The sequence below is a fragment of the Denticeps clupeoides genome, chromosome 10 (genome assembly GCF_900700375.1).
Source record: "Denticeps clupeoides chromosome 10, fDenClu1.1, whole genome shotgun sequence".
Classification (NCBI taxonomy): domain Eukaryota; kingdom Metazoa; phylum Chordata; class Actinopteri; order Clupeiformes; family Denticipitidae; genus Denticeps; species Denticeps clupeoides.
In genome coordinates this window covers 18,533,325-18,551,913 of record NC_041716.1, presented here as the reverse complement: position 1 = coordinate 18,551,913, position 18,589 = coordinate 18,533,325, and the positions used below count along the sequence as shown (strand labels likewise).

The 18,589-nt window shown below is 42.8% G+C and overlaps 2 protein-coding genes across 10 annotated transcripts; both read left to right on the top strand.

The window, feature by feature from the left end:
• The first annotated feature begins 56 nt into the window (after nt 1–56).
• Nucleotides 57–13,037, top strand: rbm10 (RNA binding motif protein 10). 7 transcript variants are annotated; one of them, XM_028994186.1, is made up of 22 exons: nt 57–161; nt 1,140–1,686; nt 2,645–2,836; nt 2,920–2,989; nt 3,933–4,006; nt 5,655–5,741; nt 5,834–5,894; nt 7,088–7,249; nt 7,327–7,487; nt 7,608–7,705; nt 7,893–7,980; nt 8,073–8,274; nt 8,354–8,457; nt 8,556–8,655; nt 8,951–9,042; nt 9,206–9,379; nt 10,972–11,151; nt 11,298–11,360; nt 11,674–11,850; nt 11,946–12,002; nt 12,108–12,196; nt 12,299–13,037. In XM_028994186.1, coding segments are annotated over exons 1-22 (2,871 nt in total). In that variant the 5' UTR covers nt 57–159; the 3' UTR covers nt 12,390–13,037. The 7 variants fall into 7 exon arrangements, with proteins under 7 accessions (XP_028850019.1, XP_028850016.1, XP_028850018.1 ...); XM_028994183.1 differs by having other exon boundaries at nt 8,538–8,655; XM_028994185.1 differs by having other exon boundaries at nt 8,073–8,280.
• An 809-nt stretch (nt 13,038–13,846) lies between these two features.
• lrrc23 (leucine rich repeat containing 23) lies at nt 13,847–17,935 on the top strand. 3 transcript variants are annotated; one of them, XM_028994519.1, is made up of 8 exons: nt 13,847–13,946; nt 14,167–14,291; nt 14,369–14,478; nt 14,631–14,893; nt 15,002–15,132; nt 16,093–16,229; nt 16,726–16,930; nt 17,476–17,935. In XM_028994519.1, exons 2-8 carry the CDS (start codon nt 14,193–14,195, stop codon nt 17,536–17,538), a joined length of 1,008 nt encoding a protein of 335 aa, XP_028850352.1. In that variant the 5' UTR covers nt 13,847–13,946; nt 14,167–14,192; the 3' UTR covers nt 17,539–17,935. The 3 variants fall into 3 exon arrangements, with proteins under 3 accessions (XP_028850352.1, XP_028850350.1, XP_028850351.1); XM_028994517.1 differs by lacking the exon at nt 13,847–13,946 and adding an exon at nt 14,024–14,057 and having other exon boundaries at nt 14,163–14,291; XM_028994518.1 differs by lacking the exon at nt 13,847–13,946 and adding an exon at nt 14,026–14,057.
• The last annotated feature ends 654 nt before the right edge of the window (nt 17,936–18,589 follow it).

Below are 18,589 nucleotides of genomic sequence, written 5' to 3'. Positions count from 1 at the left end.
GCGGGGATTCAGTCTCTGACGCGGTAACGCGGACATCCAATAGGGAGGCCGTTGGAGGGCGGAGCCTGTACGACGTGGAACCAACATTACGCTGCGTTCAACCTTGATTCTCGGCCCTCTGACGTGCGGAGTCGGCGGCGGTCTCGGCAACCGGGCGACATGTAAGTGCTGCGGGTCCCCATCGTCTCCGACGCCGCGGACACGTACGCGGGTTCTCGTCCAAGCCTGCGAGCGGCAGGCGGGCGGCGAGAGAGCCGCGCTGTGCGCAGGAACGTAGCCGGTAGCGAGTTAGCTGGAGCAGAGTTGGTGGGCTGGACGTTAGCAGGAACCCAGAAACTAGCGGCTCACGACGCTGCTCGGGGGAAGTTCTAAATGTTCTCACCGAACTGTTCATTTATTTCAGGAGGTCGTCTGTTCAAGCTGAGAGTTTGCATTCCTTTAAAATGTTACAATTGTCTGCGATTTCGCAGTTGCCTTATCGGTGTGTGGTGTGTTGCCACGATGGTTGATTTGTTGCATTTTTTTAAAATGGAAATAATGAGATCCGGACGTGGCAGCTGGCTTCTCTGCAGTCTGCAGATAGTGAAGTGGTTGTGCTCATACACAGGAGTGGGGAAAAAAAAAAAAAATATATATATATATATATATATATATAAATATATATATAAAAAACAACGACAGGATGATCACTGCGTTGTGTATATGCACGTGGAAATTGTGGCATTGCTTAAAACAAAGAGGTGATTTCAGTGTTATTATGTGTTCTTGAATAAGATGCACCCAAGGAAATAATTGTTCAGTGAGGCTTTTAATGGTGAAATGTGTCACATTGGCCAGCAGAAGTAAAGCCCATATAAATGGATCTGAAAATTTGGTAGCGGGAACATAATATGAGTGAAGTGAATCGGATGAGATGGGCTGTTCTGTGTGTGAGTTTCATGTATTGACAGTCAGGGGTCCACCCAATTTAAACTTTGCTTCTTAAAAACATCGCCAAATTTCATCTTCCTGGAGGGAAAATAGTGACACACTGCTCATTGAGGCTGATTGTTAAATGCAGAAGACACATTTTGCTGTGTATCACAATGACTGATTAACATAACTTTTTTTTTTTTTTTTTTTCTTTTCACTTACACCAGGAGTGGGCGTGGGGACCGTATGGGCCGTTATGGCAACAACATTGAAGATCATGACTACAGGGACATGGACTATCGGGCATATGGACAGGACGATTCTGACCATGAGACCATTCACAAAGACGTCATGGAGGATGGCCAGTGCAACTACAATATGAGAAGAGGAGACGATTTCTCATCAGCGCATTTTAATGAGAGCCTAACGGAGTTTAGGCAAACTGGGGCCTGCGGCTCGAACTCCAGCCAACAGGGGAAAACTTTCTCACGGCCACCACATTCCCAGCCTCAATCTCAACAAATCCACTCCAGGTTCCAGTTGGAGGACAGGAAGTTTGGGCTGGAAACCGAGGCTGAGGCATTTGAAAGACAGCATACGTCCTTTAGAGGACAAAAGTCTTTTCCAGATAGCCAGATCCACCATGTCAGAGAGGGAAATGAGAACGCGGGCTGGGGCAGGGCAGGGGGAGGAGGCTTGACTGGCCAGGAGGACTGCAGAGCTGGACGTTACACAGAGGCGGAGAAATTCAGCAGAGAGTTTGGGCAGAAAAAGGTGACCGTCTCCGTTTCATGTTTGAGGGTGTAAGGTCAGTGTTGGCCATCATGCTGTTGTCTGGGTTATTAATGCATAATGGTGAATGACGTACCTTTGTAAATCTTCCTTACTTTCTTTAGCTGCCAGTCGTTCAGCTCATCATGAAATCCAGTGTCCTCATGATGTTTGTTACAATGCAGCTAATTCTGTTAATAAGTAGACAAGAGTAAAACTGATTATGCCAAAAATATTTCCATACTGCCATTTTTGCCATATATTTATATATTATTATGCCTTATTAAAGTCCAATATCATGAAAATGTCCCTTTGTGAGATTATTTAACATTAATACGAGTTCCCCTAGCCTGTCTATGGTCCTGAAGTGGCTAGAAATGGCGATAGGTGTAAAGCGTGCTTTGGTATTTCTGCTTCGCCGTTCAGAGAGCGGCAGCTCAGACCATCAGATCTGGCTCCCAAGCGTGCAAAGCAGTGCAGTTGCTTTTAATGTAAAAATGAGCACAATTTTTTTTTTCAGTTCCCTCCCACAAGACTCATCACCAACACGACTTTTTACATAATTTCCACGAATGCCCTTTTAACTTCTATAGGTCGCTCTCATCCTCATCCCACCTCTCTCCTCCTCATTAGCATTTAAAGCTACAGACACCGAAACGGCGGGTTCTGGGGAAGTCTCATTGTGGGACAATATCAGATATAGTATTAGGGGACCAATAAGACCGATATAGCAGCATGTTTTAAATTGTTAAGCCATGAATAAATATTCACATGATTATTTCCCTCCACCCGTTGAGTAATTATAATATCCTGGTAATGGTGTAGGTGGGTTTTTGTTCTTACCAGTCCGTCTGCTACAATACATCATGGCTCCCTGTGTGAAAATGTGTACATCAATGTCCATTTGAATAAGGTGTGTTTTTAAAATGTTATGATATTTTTATTGTATTTATGATTTTAGAGTTTCCCAAAAGCAGCCCAGCCTGAAGGCCGGGACAGCAGCAGAGACGGCAGGTTCAGTCACGGCTCCGAGGCGGCCTCTGAGAATTCTGACGGCCGTGACCATGACTACAGAGCGGATCTCGACCAGACCCACAGGCCAAGCAGCATTATCATGCTGCGGATGCTGCCGCCCAGTGCCACGGTCAATGAGGTCAGTGGAACAGACAGGAACAAGTTCTCGCCATAATAGAACCTATGTGTGGTGTATTTATTTATTTCTGTTCGTATGGTCAGATTCGCACCCAGCTACAAGAGCAAGGGATTCAGCCTAGGGAAGTTCGGCTTATGAGGAATAAGTCTTCAGGTGAGTTCACGGCTTTTTGAACCCCCTACCCTGCCCCTTCCTGCTGCTCTCTCTCATTCTCTCTCTCCACCTTCCCCAACCCCACCCACCCCCTCCTTTGTTCCAAGAAGCACACTTTCATCCCCGTTGCCATCGTTGTTCGTACCAGCTCGCTTGTTGCCAAGAGACCCAGAGATGCGTTGTCTTGACAACATTAGGTCCCAAAACCCGTTGATCATCTCGGCACTCTGGTCAAGGCTCCTCCGTTACATACGGCTGCGTGCAGGTCATGTGGAGCTTTTGCATGTGTTGCAGGTCTAAGTGGGACTGGCATACACATTCACTTTATAGAGCACACACTCGTGGTCCCACTGTCCTTCTTCCCCCGTGTCCCTTCCCACTTTTACCCTTTACATTCCTCTGAGACACACAAAACGAAGATCTCATCGTACAGGAAGCCCTGTAAGTATTTCAGTCACTGTGAATGCTGGCTTTTATTTTTAATTGATTGGATTTTTCTGATACGGCGTTATTCCAGCTTTATTACATCAACGTGGTGTGGAACGCAAATGTAATGCGTGGAGCCTATACACCTGAAGTATAAACTTAGTTACGTTTAATGCACTTAATGCAATTATGAATCAGTCTGAAGCCTCCTTTTCTCACATTTGAATATTTGTCTGTGCAATTCCAGAACTGGAGAGAAGTCTGTGTGTGTGTTTGTGTGTGTGTGTGTGTTTAGTGTAAAACTCCAGAAAGGTTTGATTGCCTGAGCACACATTTGTTGTGTTGAAATCTGGACAAATAATTACTCTGGAGCGGCTAGAATCCACTTTCTTTCCCTCTCTCTCTCTCTCTCTCTCGCTCTCTCTCTCTCTTCCTGCCCCCTCCATGAAGGCACTAACTTCTTGCTGCGTTGTTGTTGTTGTTGTTCTGTCACTGTGGCCGGCGGCTGTGTCTGCAGGTCAGAGCCGAGGATTCGCCTTCGTCCAGTTTAATCACTTGCAGGAGGCCAGCCGGTGGATGGAGACCAACCAGGTCACTTCACACTGCACACACACATACACACACACCTCACCCACAGCTAAACTAAAACTAATGTAGACACAGACACACACAGCCCTGGTGTGAGAACACACATTCCTGCACTACGCCTGTCTGTGTTTTGTGTGTTTCATTATATAGATCTGTTTTTGGATAAAAATATTCTCTGCCTGTTTCACCGTTGTCTTCAGTGCTGTATAGGGTTTTTTTTTTTTAATTCTGATCACTACTACTTATTTTGATACTGATGTTCTCCTAATGTCAACAGATCTTTTTGTTTCTCCACCTTGGTCCCTCTGTTGTTAAGTAGAGGTCCAACCCTCCCTGCACCTTGGTTACCGCCTGGATATTACGTGGTTCTGCAGCTTTTCCTGTGGCTTTTAGAGGAGCATTGTTTGTTTTTTTACTCAGTGAATGCCCTGAAATGTAAAAATTTTCAGTTGAGAATCAGCAGTGATATTGAGTATTGACGTCCAGAATGAGTGCACTTGGATTTAAGTTAACCGGTTTCAAAAGACGTTTTAAGAAGCTTGATGTTTGTGCTTCTGATCTCAGCATCATATATTCCACTACCAGTCAAAGGCTTGTACACACCTACTCCTGTCTGGGTATGTCTTTTCAAACTATTTTACATTGTAGACGAAAACTGAAGACCCAGATAAATGACATTATCTTCTTTCAATTAATTTCATCACAAAATCTTGATATACATACAGCAGTTGCCATAAAGCCAAACATACATGTGTCCTTTTTCATAGGCAGAATAAAAGATGAACTCTCACAAAATTAAACAAACACAAGCATCAATCCAAATCAGAAAACTTCAATGACCATACGCCAAATTATTAAGGCCAGACACAACAGGGAAACATGTATACACACACAGGAACATGTATACACACACAAGGCAATTAGGGCAAAAGTGTCCCAGCCGGATTTAGTGTGACTGGGTATGAAAACAGTTTGACATTAGAGCCCAGTGGATTACATACACAAAGTGTTGGCCATTAGATTCATCAAAATAACCTCCATAGAGTTGGTGTGTCCAAAGGTTTGACTCGATTTCTCAAAAGAAGGCATTAGCTGGGCTTTTCGTTATGTGCTGTATATTATGGCTGATTTCTCTGGTTCCCTGCCACAGCTCTGAGATGGAAAATCTCAGAATGTAACCACCAACTGCAGTTACATATTTACGGACTTACAGACTTTTTTTTTAGTCTGATCATAAAAGCGTTTAACTTGTGTTGAGTGTACATGTACTAAAGGATGTTTTTGGATTATTTTTATGATGCTATTTAATGTTGGGGAGGAAGTTTGAGATGGTGGGTGGGGAGGGTACTTGTGTTTCCCCTGAAGGGGGGGGGTATGAGGCTCCAAACACATTCTCCCAAATCTCAGACCAATGCGTCTGTCCCGCTGTCTTTAAGCTGAAGGTGCCAGTTTTCTCTCTTTCTTCTTGTTATTCCTCAACACAGTTCTCATTTCTTCTTGTGCGACCACCTCCTGATCTTCTCCTGTGAGAGGAGGTCTCTCTCTCTTTCAGTCTTTCTCTTGTTGGTTTTTAAACAGTAATGGTGACACTTATTGCTTTTTTTTTTTTGTTTGTTTTTCTTCCCCTCCTCTTGTTCTATCTCTCCTCCAGGGATCGCTAACGATTTTGGGACAGAGAGTCTCTATGCATTACAGTGACCCAAAACCCCGTGCCAACGAAGACTGGCTTTGTAATAAGGTACAGGCTTCCCACCTCATGTTTGCATCTGTTTTGGCTTTTGTTTTTGAGGCCTGGGTGACATTTGACTTATTTGCTTACCTCCTCTGAAGTGTGGAGTGCAGAACTTTAAAAGGAGGGAGAAGTGCTTCAAATGTGGTGTTCTAAAGTCAGGTGAGGTCTTATAAGCTTGTATTGTATTGCAGTTGTAGCATGTACACAACGGCTGAAATAGTTCAAATAACTTGATTACAAAACCTCCTTAGTGCCAGTTGTTTTAAGCTCAGTTTAATTCATATGTACCTGTGAATGGCTCCCTGTGTTTTATATGGATGAACATTACTGTTGCAAAACATGGTCGAATTTGGGAGCAAATATGTCCTATGGCCTATGTCATATGTGGTCAATGACAAGAAAAATGCCTAATACATGTTTCTAACAGACTGGTAACATACCCAAACTAAGTGCTATGAAAAATAGCTCACAACCACATAAAACATCACAATTTAAGTTAATTTAACTTGACACTAAAACTTCTTTTGCACCATTTCTTAACTTGCCTAATATTTCGCTATGATGCCAGCGTCTGACACCGTATGTATAAAACACATCAATCTACACATATTGTGTTTAAAGCTGTGTACATTTTAAAACTACTCATGACTTATGTGTAAAAGATGTGACTGAGATATTTCAACACAAATGTGTAAACTAAGGTGCTACACATTTGTGGAATTTTTCTATGCATTCCTTCTAAGAACAGCCTTTACTGTTTCAGGAAAGGACTGTTTCAAATTCTATGTAAAATTAAAGATCAATAACAGCTGTCTGGCATAACTGACTGAATATAGACCTGCCTTTGTGCAAGTGTACCTGTAAGAAATAACGCTGGTTTGGGTAAAAGAGGCAAAGGTCAGAGATACCAAATGATGACTTAGATTTTGTATATTAAAAAAATAATCAATTTTTTAATATGTACTATAAAATACCATAATACTGTATGTTAAAAACTATTATTGTTTTGTAGCTTGTAAGCATTCTTACTTTACAGAATTTCACACCTGCCTGTACACTATCCTGTATATCTCATCAGTGGTGGCCTAGCGGTTAAGGAAGCGGCCCCGTAATCAGAAGTTTGCCAGTTCGAATCCCAATCCACCAAGGTGCCACTGAGCAAAGTACCGTCCCCACACACTGCTCCCCGGGCGCCTGTCATGGCTGCCCACTGCTCACCAAGGGTGATGGTTAAAAGCAGAGGACCCATTTCGTTGTGTCACCGTGTGCTGTGCTGCAGTCTATCACAATGACATCACATCACTTTCACGCTTTTGTGTCAATTCGTTTTGTATTTTCTGTATCACTGACAGAAGCTGAGCTCAAAATACCACAGGTGCAGAAAGACATACCCCTGGCTCACCAAAAGGACCACCCCACCCAAGGCTTATTACCTCTGCCTACTCTCTACCAGCCAGCATCCTCTTTGATGGCCATAGGCTCAACGTCGCAGTCAAATGAAGTAGCCAATGACAGTAAGTGTCAGGTCATTTGTTCAGCATTTGTGAACTTCACTTGTACAACTTGTGTTCACTTTTTGTTTGCATCTCAGCCTTGATTCTTAGAAATGTTGGTTCCCATACAAGTCTGGAGGCCATTTTGGCTGCTTTGGCGCCATTTGCTACTTTGTCTCCTTCCAACATTCGTCTTATTAAGGACAAGCAGACCCAGGCTAACCGTGGCTTCGCCTTCCTTCAGCTCACTACAATAGTGGTGAGATGCATACCTTTACACTGTAGATCTTGGACTGAATTTTCAGTCTCAGTCTTTCTTTTTTTTTTTTTTACCTCATTTGAAGCTGACTCTTGTCTCCATGTTGTGTGTCTTTGTCAGGAAGCTTCTCAGCTTCTTCAGATACTTCAGGCCCTGCAGCCTCCACTGGCCATCGATGGGAAAGTCATCACTGTTGAGTTTGCCAAGGGCTCTAAACGGTATTAACACATACTACATGTGTGGCAAGAATTATTAAAAGCCTCTCGCACCTCTGGCTTGCTTAGGAAAAGGATCCCAAGGAACGTAGATCCAGTGTATTATAATGAAAGCTTACATAGCTAAAATATGACTTTTGAAATATGAATTCAGGTCTGTGTTTATCATAACCTGTCTTTTGTCTGTCAGTGATGTGTTTCTGACTGACACCAGCCGTGTAAGTGCTGCCACCGTGGCCAGTACAGCCATAGCAGCTGCCCAGTGGGCAGTAACACAGGTACTTCCTTCCTTTTTTTTTTGGAAAAAAATGATGATAAAAAGCTGACAAGCAAAGCAGGGTTTCACCATGTGATTTCCATATTTGTTTAGAATGCCCAGGTAGCTTCTGGTGGTGCCCAGAATGGTGGTTACAGCCTATACCAGCAGGGGGCGACACCCTCTTCTGGACAGGAGAGGCCGGACACTGTGGCGACTGAGAGACACGGATACACAGGGATGACCGGGGTCTCTGGCACCAACCTCCCCAACCCAGGAGCGGGCATCATGGGTGCCTATGAGGGGAGAATAAAAGGTGCAGGTGAGGGGACAGCTTGCTTGGAAATAGACAGACCTACAGAACCTCTCTCAACTGTACGTGTTCCTCACAACAGTGGTCCCCACTGCATCTGAAGTTGCAGTGCCCAGCACAGCGCTTGCACCTCCATCCACACAGCCACAGCATATCACCCTGGCAACCGCCGTACAGCCTATTCCGGTACTTATCCACCCACTCTTTGAATCCTCTGGTACTTTCCATTCAGCACAGCGTCTAAATAACCTTCCTCATCTACACAGTCCTCTGCTCTTCTGCAGCCTCCTGTCACTCAGAGTGTGGAGATTGTTGGGAAACCACAGCCTGCCGCCCCCAGCCAGCCTGCCACCCCGGGAACACCATATGAGTGCCAACAATATCGTGAGTTTTTTTAAGAGACTGAGAGAATGCGGTGAATGCTACGCACTGTATGTGATGAAAATCTCACGCACTGTATGTGGTGATTAAGTTGAAGTAATGTTGCATGCAGTGAGTAGTTCAATTAGTGTTAAACGTTTTGGAAATGACCGCCTAATGTTACTTGCCCATACATTGTTACAGACTTGTTGTTGGACTTTTGCTGATGTAGGATTGTGAACGTGCACTATTATCGTCCATCTGTGTGTATTGGGTATTTTAAGTGCTGCTGATACAGAGCTTGTTACTGTACCCTCAGCTGTCCCTGATGTGTCCACATACCAGTATGACGAGAGCTCCGGATTCTATTACGACCCCCTAACTGGCCTCTACTATGATGCGGCGTCCCAGGTAAAGTCAGCAGGTGCTGAACTTCTGCAACGCAGAGCAATAACAGTTGTTCTGGGTAGAGTTGGCTTGACCATGTTAACTAAAATCAAAATATGTCAAAATAAATTCTTAAAGCAATTGATTTGGTCTGTTATCCATAGTTTTTTTTTGTGCTTCATTACAGTACTACTACAACTCCCAGGTACAGCAGTACATGTACTGGGATGGTGAGAAACGTACTTATGTTCCTGCTCCTTCGAAAGTGTCTGGAGAGGCTGTAGAATCTGCTGACCCGGCGTCTTCTGAGTCTTCTGCTAAGGACAGGAAGGACAAACCCAAGACCAAAACAGCACAGCAGGTTTTATTACATTCTGTTGTGTTAGACTCACATCTGCTGCTATAGTACAGGACGAAATCTATTCTATTACAGTCTATACACCGATGAAGCCCTGCATGAACTCTGCTGGTGGACTGCAGTGTGTGGCTCAGTTTGATTTGAGGTCTAGAATATCACCTGGTGTTTTTGTCCATGAATGTCAGGACGCCGTGGCTGTTTAACCAGCACGTCACACCAATTGCCCTTCTCTGTTGATCCAAGGTCTGTTTCCAACATTCATGTTCCCATTGTAGGCGCTTTTAAGGGTAAAAATGGTTTGTGCAGCTTCAGCAGGGTAATGTGGTCAAAGCAGTTGATTCTTACTAATCTAAAATGTAGTATCTATTTCTATATCAGTTAGCACTGGTATCGAGACTTCCTGTTCACGGAAATCACCGGCTACCTTGGGAACCCAATGTTTACACCAGAGACACACGTTAAATAATTCTGCAGCACCAAGCTTGTAGCACCAAGCTTGCTAGAAAAGATCAGTGTCTGGAAGAATTTCAGATATCAAGCAGAGGAAGGCGGAAAAATAAAAGCTGTGGACAAGTGCGTTTGCAAGAAGTGCTTCAAAGTTGTCACTATAAAAGCGAGCAGCACTACAAATTTAGTAAAGTATTTGAAACATTACTTCAAAATATATGCAAAGTTTTGAGAGGGGAGTAAAGTTTTTGTTCAAAAATAATTTGAATATTTTAATTGCCACTCTCATAATATGGTTGAAGTTAGTGTCTTTGTTTCTCTCCCCGTGTTTTATAATTATCTAATTGCACAATGCGCACATGTTTTTTTTAATGGCTAAATAATTTTTTTCATATATTTGTTAGTTTATCTATTTATTAATTTCTTAGTGTAGTGTGTGTATATACTGTATATATGCTGTTCTGACATATGAAAAAAATATTCTTTATTGATTTAAAAAAAACAAGCATTTTTTTGTTTGTCCCCCCCCCCCCCCAAAAAAAAATAGTACCATCATTAGTATTAGTCATTAGTCCTCCCATTGGACAGTCGGTAACCAGTCCACCCTAGTTTGCCATGCCTCTTGCCCCCTTGTTCTCCTAGGAGGAGGGTGGCCTCCATCCCTGCCCGATGAACAGAATGAATTTAGTGAGTCGGCTGTTTCACTTCCTCCTGTTCCAGGGAAGACCTGGTCGATATACGATTTCTGTCTTCTCTGACTAAGTGCAGTCTTGCATCCTCTCAGAATGTGTCCCCCATGTACATTTACAACATTTATCAGACACCCTTTTCCAGAGCGACTTACACTCTCCTCCCTGTGCAGATTTCTGGCCAAGTGATCTGTTTTAACAGGTCCCACTTTGCATAGGTTCCCAGTGACGTCCTTCTGTCTGCACCTTAGGCCTTTTCATCATTGGTACACAACTTGATACCTAGTTAGAGCCCTGTATTTTGCCACCTTGTGCTATTTGAGCACTGATTGCAGCACACTCACAACATTTTATTTTAATATGCTGTGATGATGTATTCTATGATATATTCTATTAAAATGAAACTATTAGTATTAATGCTTTGGTTTGCTAAGTTATGCTTTATAATATGATGCTCAGATTGCAAAAGACATGGAGCGTTGGGCCAAAAGTCTGAACCGGCAGAAGGAGAACGTCCGCTCACTTGCATCCTCTTCCTCATCATCCCCCACCAACTCTCGGCCTCCTGGGCAGGGCAGAGGTGATGACCGCAGAGAATCTGCCAGTGCAGATGCTGGCTATGCCATTCTGGAGAAGAAGGTGATCATAGTTCCCTGCTCTGTAAATTTCATTAGTTACTGTGATGTCATCTAACATCAGGAAGGGGCAAACACATTTTCACACCACCGTATTTAAGAATTTGTGTATTTCCAAGCTTTCTTTTAACAGATTTTTATCTTTGGCAGGGGGCTTTATCCGAGCGTCCTCAGATATTAATAGACACAATCAGGCACCCAGAAGAGAAAGAGGTAAGAACAGAAGATTTATAAACTTATAGTTATTAACAGGGTTCCCACAGGTCCTTGAAAGCCTTGATTGTCATTGTGTGGCACGTGTGGGCACGGTGCTTTGCTCAGTGGCATTTTCCAATAATGGGCCTATTTTCTTACCCACTAGGCCACTACTGCCGAGGGGGAACAAAAATGATTTGTACCATGTTTTTGGATAATGCTGGATTCGGACCAGCTGTTTAGTTTTCTTGAGGTTTTTTTCTCTCTTGTACCTGTTGGTGCTGCAGTTAGTTGGTTAATCTCTATTTGTCACTCACTCTTGTTTATGCAGAGTCCTCCTCGGCCGCTGGTCGCGGCATACAGTGGAGAGACAGACAGTGAGGAAGAGGGACCTGAGAAGGACGAGAGGCTGACCGATTGGTCGAAGATGGCCTGCCTGTTGTGTAGGAGGCAGTTTCCCAGTAAAGAAGCCCTCCTCAGGCACCAGCAGCTATCGGAACTACACAAGGTGGGTGGCATCACCTAGTGCTGTTGAGTGCCAAAATGCTGACCGCTTTCTCAACATTATATTTAGTGGTTTTTTTTTTGTTTTGTTTTTTTCAGCAAAATCTGGAACAGAGAAGAGCTCGCCAGGGACAGCAGGAGGGGGCTGAGGTGGGGGTGGGTAAAATGTATATTTTATAATAATAATAATAATAATAATAATAAAAATCTTATATCTTGTTATTTTATCAAAGAGATGACCAACTCATTGTCATTATTCAGCCGACGTACAGAGACCGGGCTGCAGAGAGAAGGGAGAAAGGGCCTGCTCCAGACCAACCAGATACCAAGAAGAGGAAATTCAGTCCTATGCAAGTGCTGTTGTCATGGTTACACATGATGCTCTTAAGCTTATCTTCTTCGTCTCATACCATAAATCATATTTTCATCCACACACCTTCTTCCTCTGACAGTGACGGGGTGTCTGGCAACAGCCTGGGAGCCCGGATGATCCAGGCAGGAGTAAAGAAAGGGCTTCTTCTCCGGAACATCCCGGTGGACTGAGGAGGCCTTCCTGTATTTCCACAACTACTCTCACATCACCCCCTTCTCTACAGTCTGCATGGATTACAGTGTTGCATCAAATCTGTATTTGAGCTGTGATCAATGCACAGAATGCACTTTTAGTCCACCTTACAGGGCAGCTGACTGACAGATGCTGGTTGTGCACAGTCTAAGAGCCTTAATTTGGAACTCATGTTGCTTGTAATGCAAGTGGATTGGGGAATTAATGCAAGATGTGCTGATGAACAGTCGACATCTTAATATGCCACCCTATGCACTGACAAATCCAATTAGTGGCATGAGGACAGACAACAAGCAGCTACTCCCAATTTATGTAAAACATGAATAGATAAATAACATATTTGATATCATGGACAGACACAGATTAAACCCTTTATTTATTCACTGATAATCCAAACAATTCATAATTCTGTTTTAATTTTAGAATTGGTTTTCCCAATCTGAGAGGAATACTCAAGGATCTAACACACATACTTGTTATAATGGAGTTGTACTGATTTCTAAAATTATTTTGTCACATAATTGTGCCATAAATAAAATCTGTATGATGAGTATTTTATCTTTTTTCCTTTTACCATGTTTCATAACATTCTGGACACCAGTAAATAAATTAGTTTGCTCAGTGTGTATTATCTGTCTGCTTGATTTGTTGATGTTGGTTGTACAGGTTTGCCACTTCACTCAGTTCATGAGCTAATTTGAAGTAATTTTGTCTGTTTATCTAATCATCCTGTAAATAAAAACATATAAAATATAACTTTTCAAGCCAATTAAAAATCAAATATATGTATTAATTCCTGAAAAATTAAGACCTTTCCATATGCAACATCAATAAAGCACAGTGCTGGTGGCCAATTTTAGTCTTTTCAGCTAATATGACCAGAACACAAACACATATAACTTGGTTCTATCCATTCAACAGATGTGTTCTTATTATTTTCTTATCTGTATTAAATTATTTTATGTATTAATAATGGCAATCAAAGATGAAAAAGGATCACTGCAAATCAAAGTAAATTTTAGGGTTTAACAATACACTCCATAATTACAAATTATTGACTATTTTATTGTACACAATGTAATTTAATATTAACAATATCATTATGTAGGTGTTACGGTTATAAACATTGTTTTTGGTTCAAGTAATCTTTTGTTTGTAATTTTTAGTCATATTTTTCACAAACAAAAATAAGACAAATCCTAAAATTACAGTAGAAATGCATATCTATGACAGAAGAGAGTGGCCATGTAAAGTAAAATCTCACACATCACATCAAATAAATACATTTATAAAAATAAAAAATAAAGGTGCAACAAATAAACTCATTTCTAAAAAAAATCTAGTTCAGTATTCTTACAAAACATTTAAAGATGAACTGTATTTCACACCAAATGAATCATCGTCTCTGCATCATCACTTTAACACTGAAAAGCCCCTCACAACATGGCGACGACGTCAACGTACGATGCTCCTGGTCACCTGCGTTTTTGAACCAAACACCTCTCATTATATCAACTTTTACAGGGAGCGACAACGTAATGACTTTTTTCCCACTTTCTTGTAGTCGTTTTGACATCGACGCGCATCTGCGCATGCGCGTTGTTAATGGAAACCCGAGTAAACAGTTGGCGTCGCGCGAGTTACAGGTTCGCTACTGAAGCGAAATTAATATTAAAATACTTATTCATAAAAATACTAGCATTTAAGTATTCTCCTGGTTCTTTTGACATAGATCTGTGTTTTTCTGCCAGGTAGGTTGAGTATTCAGCGACAGCGTTTTAATGTCAGAGTTTGAAGATGAAGAGTTGGCACAGTCGGATGGTGATGAAGAGGATCAAGAGGAGGAACACAGAGAAGCCACATCTGACCATGAAGACCACGTGGGTATCGTGCAGTGTGATGAAGTATATTTTCATCATGTTAAATATTATTTAAATCTTGTGTCATTTCTTTACAGATTGAGGATTGCTCTTTAACCCAAGAAATATTAGTTCCGGGCTTGTCCCTGTTGGCCCGTACAGGAAATGGCTTATCCCATGCATTTGTTAAGCTCGATTTAAAAGAGAAGTATGTTCATTGGTTTTTCATTTCATTTAACTATATATATCATATCCATTCAGCTCAGCAATTCCCTGTTAATTCAGCTTTAATGTACATCCACTTCACAAATCCAGGTTTTAATTTAATTTCCCTTTTGCTCTGCCACCACCCTCTACAAGGAGCCTGACAGATATTGCCCTCATCAAATCCTTCGTCCACCTTCGCTTTCTTGACCTCTCCTCCAATCACCTGTCTGACCTCTCCCCATTGGCTAATCTCACCCAGCTGCTCTGGCTCAAGATAGATGGGAACCTGGTGCGGAGCTTCAGAGATCAACCTGTCGGCACGCTCCCTTACTTACAGTGGCTCAGCCTGGCCGCTAATCGCCTCCGAGATGTGGAAGGGCTGAGTGGCTCGGCACTGGAGACACTTAACCTCACTGGTGGGTCACCAGGACGGGTGGCTGAAGAAACCCGTAATGCTGCTTTATTTATTCAGTGTCAGCGACAGGCAGCTCTTTAATCTGTTACCATCATCAATTTTCTCCCAGGCAATGCCATTCAGAGAATATCTGGCATTGAACATCACAGACTGTCGAATCTGGTTGTTCTTGAGTTGAGAGGAAATCGGTTGGAAACTACAGATGGCATCTTTTTACCCAAACTTCGTCACCTTTACTTGGTAATGTCATTATTTTACTGTTTATACAGTGCAGTTCCTTATTCTATAAGTCAAATGTATGTATATTATTTCTTCCAGTTCATGCAACTTTTTCCCCCCCATTATTTTTACATTTACAGCATTTATCTGATGCCTTTATTCAGAGCAACTTACAATCAGTAGTTACAGGGACACTTAGGGTTAAGTGTCTTGCTCAGGGACACAATGGTAGTAAGTGGGACTTGAACCTGGGTCTTCTGGTTCATAAGTGAGTGTCTCACCACTCGGCTACAATGTCAAAATAAGACAAAATGACATCCTCCTTCAGTTGCTCCTGTTAGGAGTTGCCACAGCAGACCAGCTGGTCTGGCTATCTGCACAATTGACCTGGCAAAGGTTTTACATCGGATGCCCTTCCTGACAAGTGTCACCTGCATCCCCGGCGGCTGGGTTCAACGCAAAACGACATTACTTATTGCAAAACAGTGGGCTGCTGAATTCACTTTTATCATGATTCATTTGCACTTAAGTTATTTGTCAGGCGTCCTTATCCAGAGTGACTTACGGTCCGTAGTAACAGGGACAGTCAGGGTTAAGTGTTCTCTGGTTCATAGGCGAGTGTGTTACGCACCAGACTACTACCACCCTAACATTGTGGCCACTGACAGGCGAAGAGAATAACATTCATTACCTTGTTAAAGTGGCACATGGCAGTGCGTGGGATATATTATGCAGCAAGTTTGAGGATTTGAGCAACTTTGACAAGGACCAAAATGTGATGGGTAGACACCCGTGTCAAAAAAATCGATCAAGGAAGAAGAAACCATGAGAGATTCATGAGCAGACAAGCCTGAGGAGCACAAGCCAGGAAGGTGTCCTGGCCTGAATAATCATGCTTTCTTTTACATCATGTGGCTGTCACTTGACACATGTCACCTACCCACCCAGAGCTTTCACTTTATCAATCATCATTTTCTCCAGGCCCAGAACGTCATCCAACGACTGGAAGGTCTAGATAAACTTGAGCGCCTGACCACACTTCATCTGCGGGACAACCAGCTGGAAACCCTGGATGGCATAAACTGCAACATGAAATCGCTGCACTACCTAAATGTTAGGTAAACAAAAAAAAAAAAAATTCTTTGGCTGACAGCATCTGCATATTCTTGCTCTAATACATATGAGTCAAAAACAGTCTTTTTCTCTATTTCACTCGGGTGTCCACGTGTTTTTTTTTTTTTTTATCAGCACATTTCATTCTGCTGGATGAATATTGATGTTTTGACCAGGCGTGATGTCCTGGTCACTGCAAACTTCTGCATTTGGTTGAGCAAGGGCTGGGCAGAGGCCAGTGTCATTGGCCGGCCCAGCGGGACCTGGGACACACCCCATAAAGCACCACACCAGAATGAGGGCAGCAACTGCTCCCACCCTGCACGCTCCAATCAGAACGGGACCTGTGCACAGGGAGAGGCACTCCCTCTCGCTGTGCGGGCCCACCGCCGTGAAGCACGTCACCTCCAGAACACAGCACACATATTTGTCCACTGTGAGCGGAGGTATAAAACCATGCACATATTACAATATCTATACTTTTTTTTTTTTGTCTTGAAGGGGAAACCTCATTCATTCCCAGAGAGCTTTGCGCAGCCTGTCAGGCGTGGCCCAGACTCTGCGGGTGCTGGTATTGGCAGAGAACCAACTGGCAGAGATGGACGATTACGTGGCGTGTGTGCTCAGACATCTCCCCCTGCTGGAGAGGCTGGACAAGGAGCCCGTCACGGCCGAGCAGAAGGCAGAGGCTGAAGAGAGAGTTGTGGTAAGGCCCAGTCACACGCCCAGTCACCACAAGCAGCAAACAGCTGAACAGCTCTATCTCTATTACTATCCCCGCCATGTTCAAAACCGGTCTAATCAAACTTTTGCATTTAAAACTTTCAGGTCATTGTTGATGTGGTAATGACTCTGGTAGCTGGAAATGTCTGTTATTGATGGAATATCTGCATACATGCAGAGAGGAGCTCAATCAGCAACAATTAGCCCTGAGCTCCAATGGAATGCTGTGTTCGTTCACCCAAGTCCGTCACTTTAAAAGCTTCATTCATTATTACAAAACCCCTTTCAATGATCTTAGTAGAGATAAAAACCAACTGTACTGGTTAAAGAAGCAACAACATTCACCAAATTCGCACTATTACAATATCTAGTGCATCAGCAGATCTGGGTTTAGCTGCATCATTATTTAGTCAGTGGATGATTATTTGCTTTTTTTTCTTGCTCAGTGCTCTACATTTTTTCCTAGTGTTTTGTCAATCGATTGCCAGGAAAGCCACATATAGATTTATTCTACTTTTATTGTTTTAGCAACTGGATGGTGAAGACGGCAATGAAGTGACAGAAAGCAGCCCTGCTCCATCTAATGCATGAGTGTGTGTGGGGTGTGGAGATGTGTGTGTGTTTGGCTGATTATACACGCCTAAAAAACACTGTCCACTGTGCACATACACACAAACTGCAACAATAAAATGCTTTCTGGAATAAATGAACACACCTGCAAATTTCAGGCAAGGCAAATAGAAAAAGCACGATATGCACTTTCATAATCAAACGATCATGCAACGTCGAACAGATTAGACCCAGAGGAATGTGGTCTTGTTCGGAGAAGTGAATGATAAAGGAGGGAAGAACTGGATCTCTGATGGAAAAGATGCATCGTGGGGTTTTTTTTCTGTCTCCTGCCTCGCATTCCACCTTAGTAAGAATGAGAGAGCAGAAATGTGACCACTTCCCTGTTGGCAGCGACGGCCCTTCGCAATTTAAAGGAACAGCACAAATATTTAACCGGCGAGGCGTGATTGTTCGAGATAAGACATCGTAAACTTGTGATTTGTCATGTTATTGTGTGGATTGCGGTTCGAATCTATTCTGCGTTTTCGTGCACTTTGGGTACTTCGAGGATCACTCATGAAAGTCATTTAAACTTTAAAATATTCATTCTACTGAAGTACTGATAAGGTCTAAGAAATGTTTATAATATTTTTTATAAAGAAAATATGAAATAATGTGTGCAAATGGGAGCAAAACTCATATTTAGAACAACTGATTTCATTTATCAGTTTTTAATTCCCAAATTCTCCCACACCACCCCTCTGCTACGTTCCCTCCACTGGCTCCCAGTAGCTGACCCCCCACATCAGGTTCAAAATACTGATGCTGGCCTACAAAGCCAAACATGGAGTAGCACCATCCTACCTCACAGCCCTTATTACACCTCGCACTGCACCTCGTATACTCCGAGCCTCCAGTACTGCTCGCCTGGTCCCTCCATCTCTGAAGGTAAAAGGAAGACATTCATCTAGACTCTTCTCTGTCTTGGCCCCTCGGTGGTGGAATGAACTTCCCCTCGAGGTCAGAACAGCTCAGTAACTGAGTATTTTCAAACGTCAGCTCAAGACCTTCCTCTTTAGAGAATATTTTG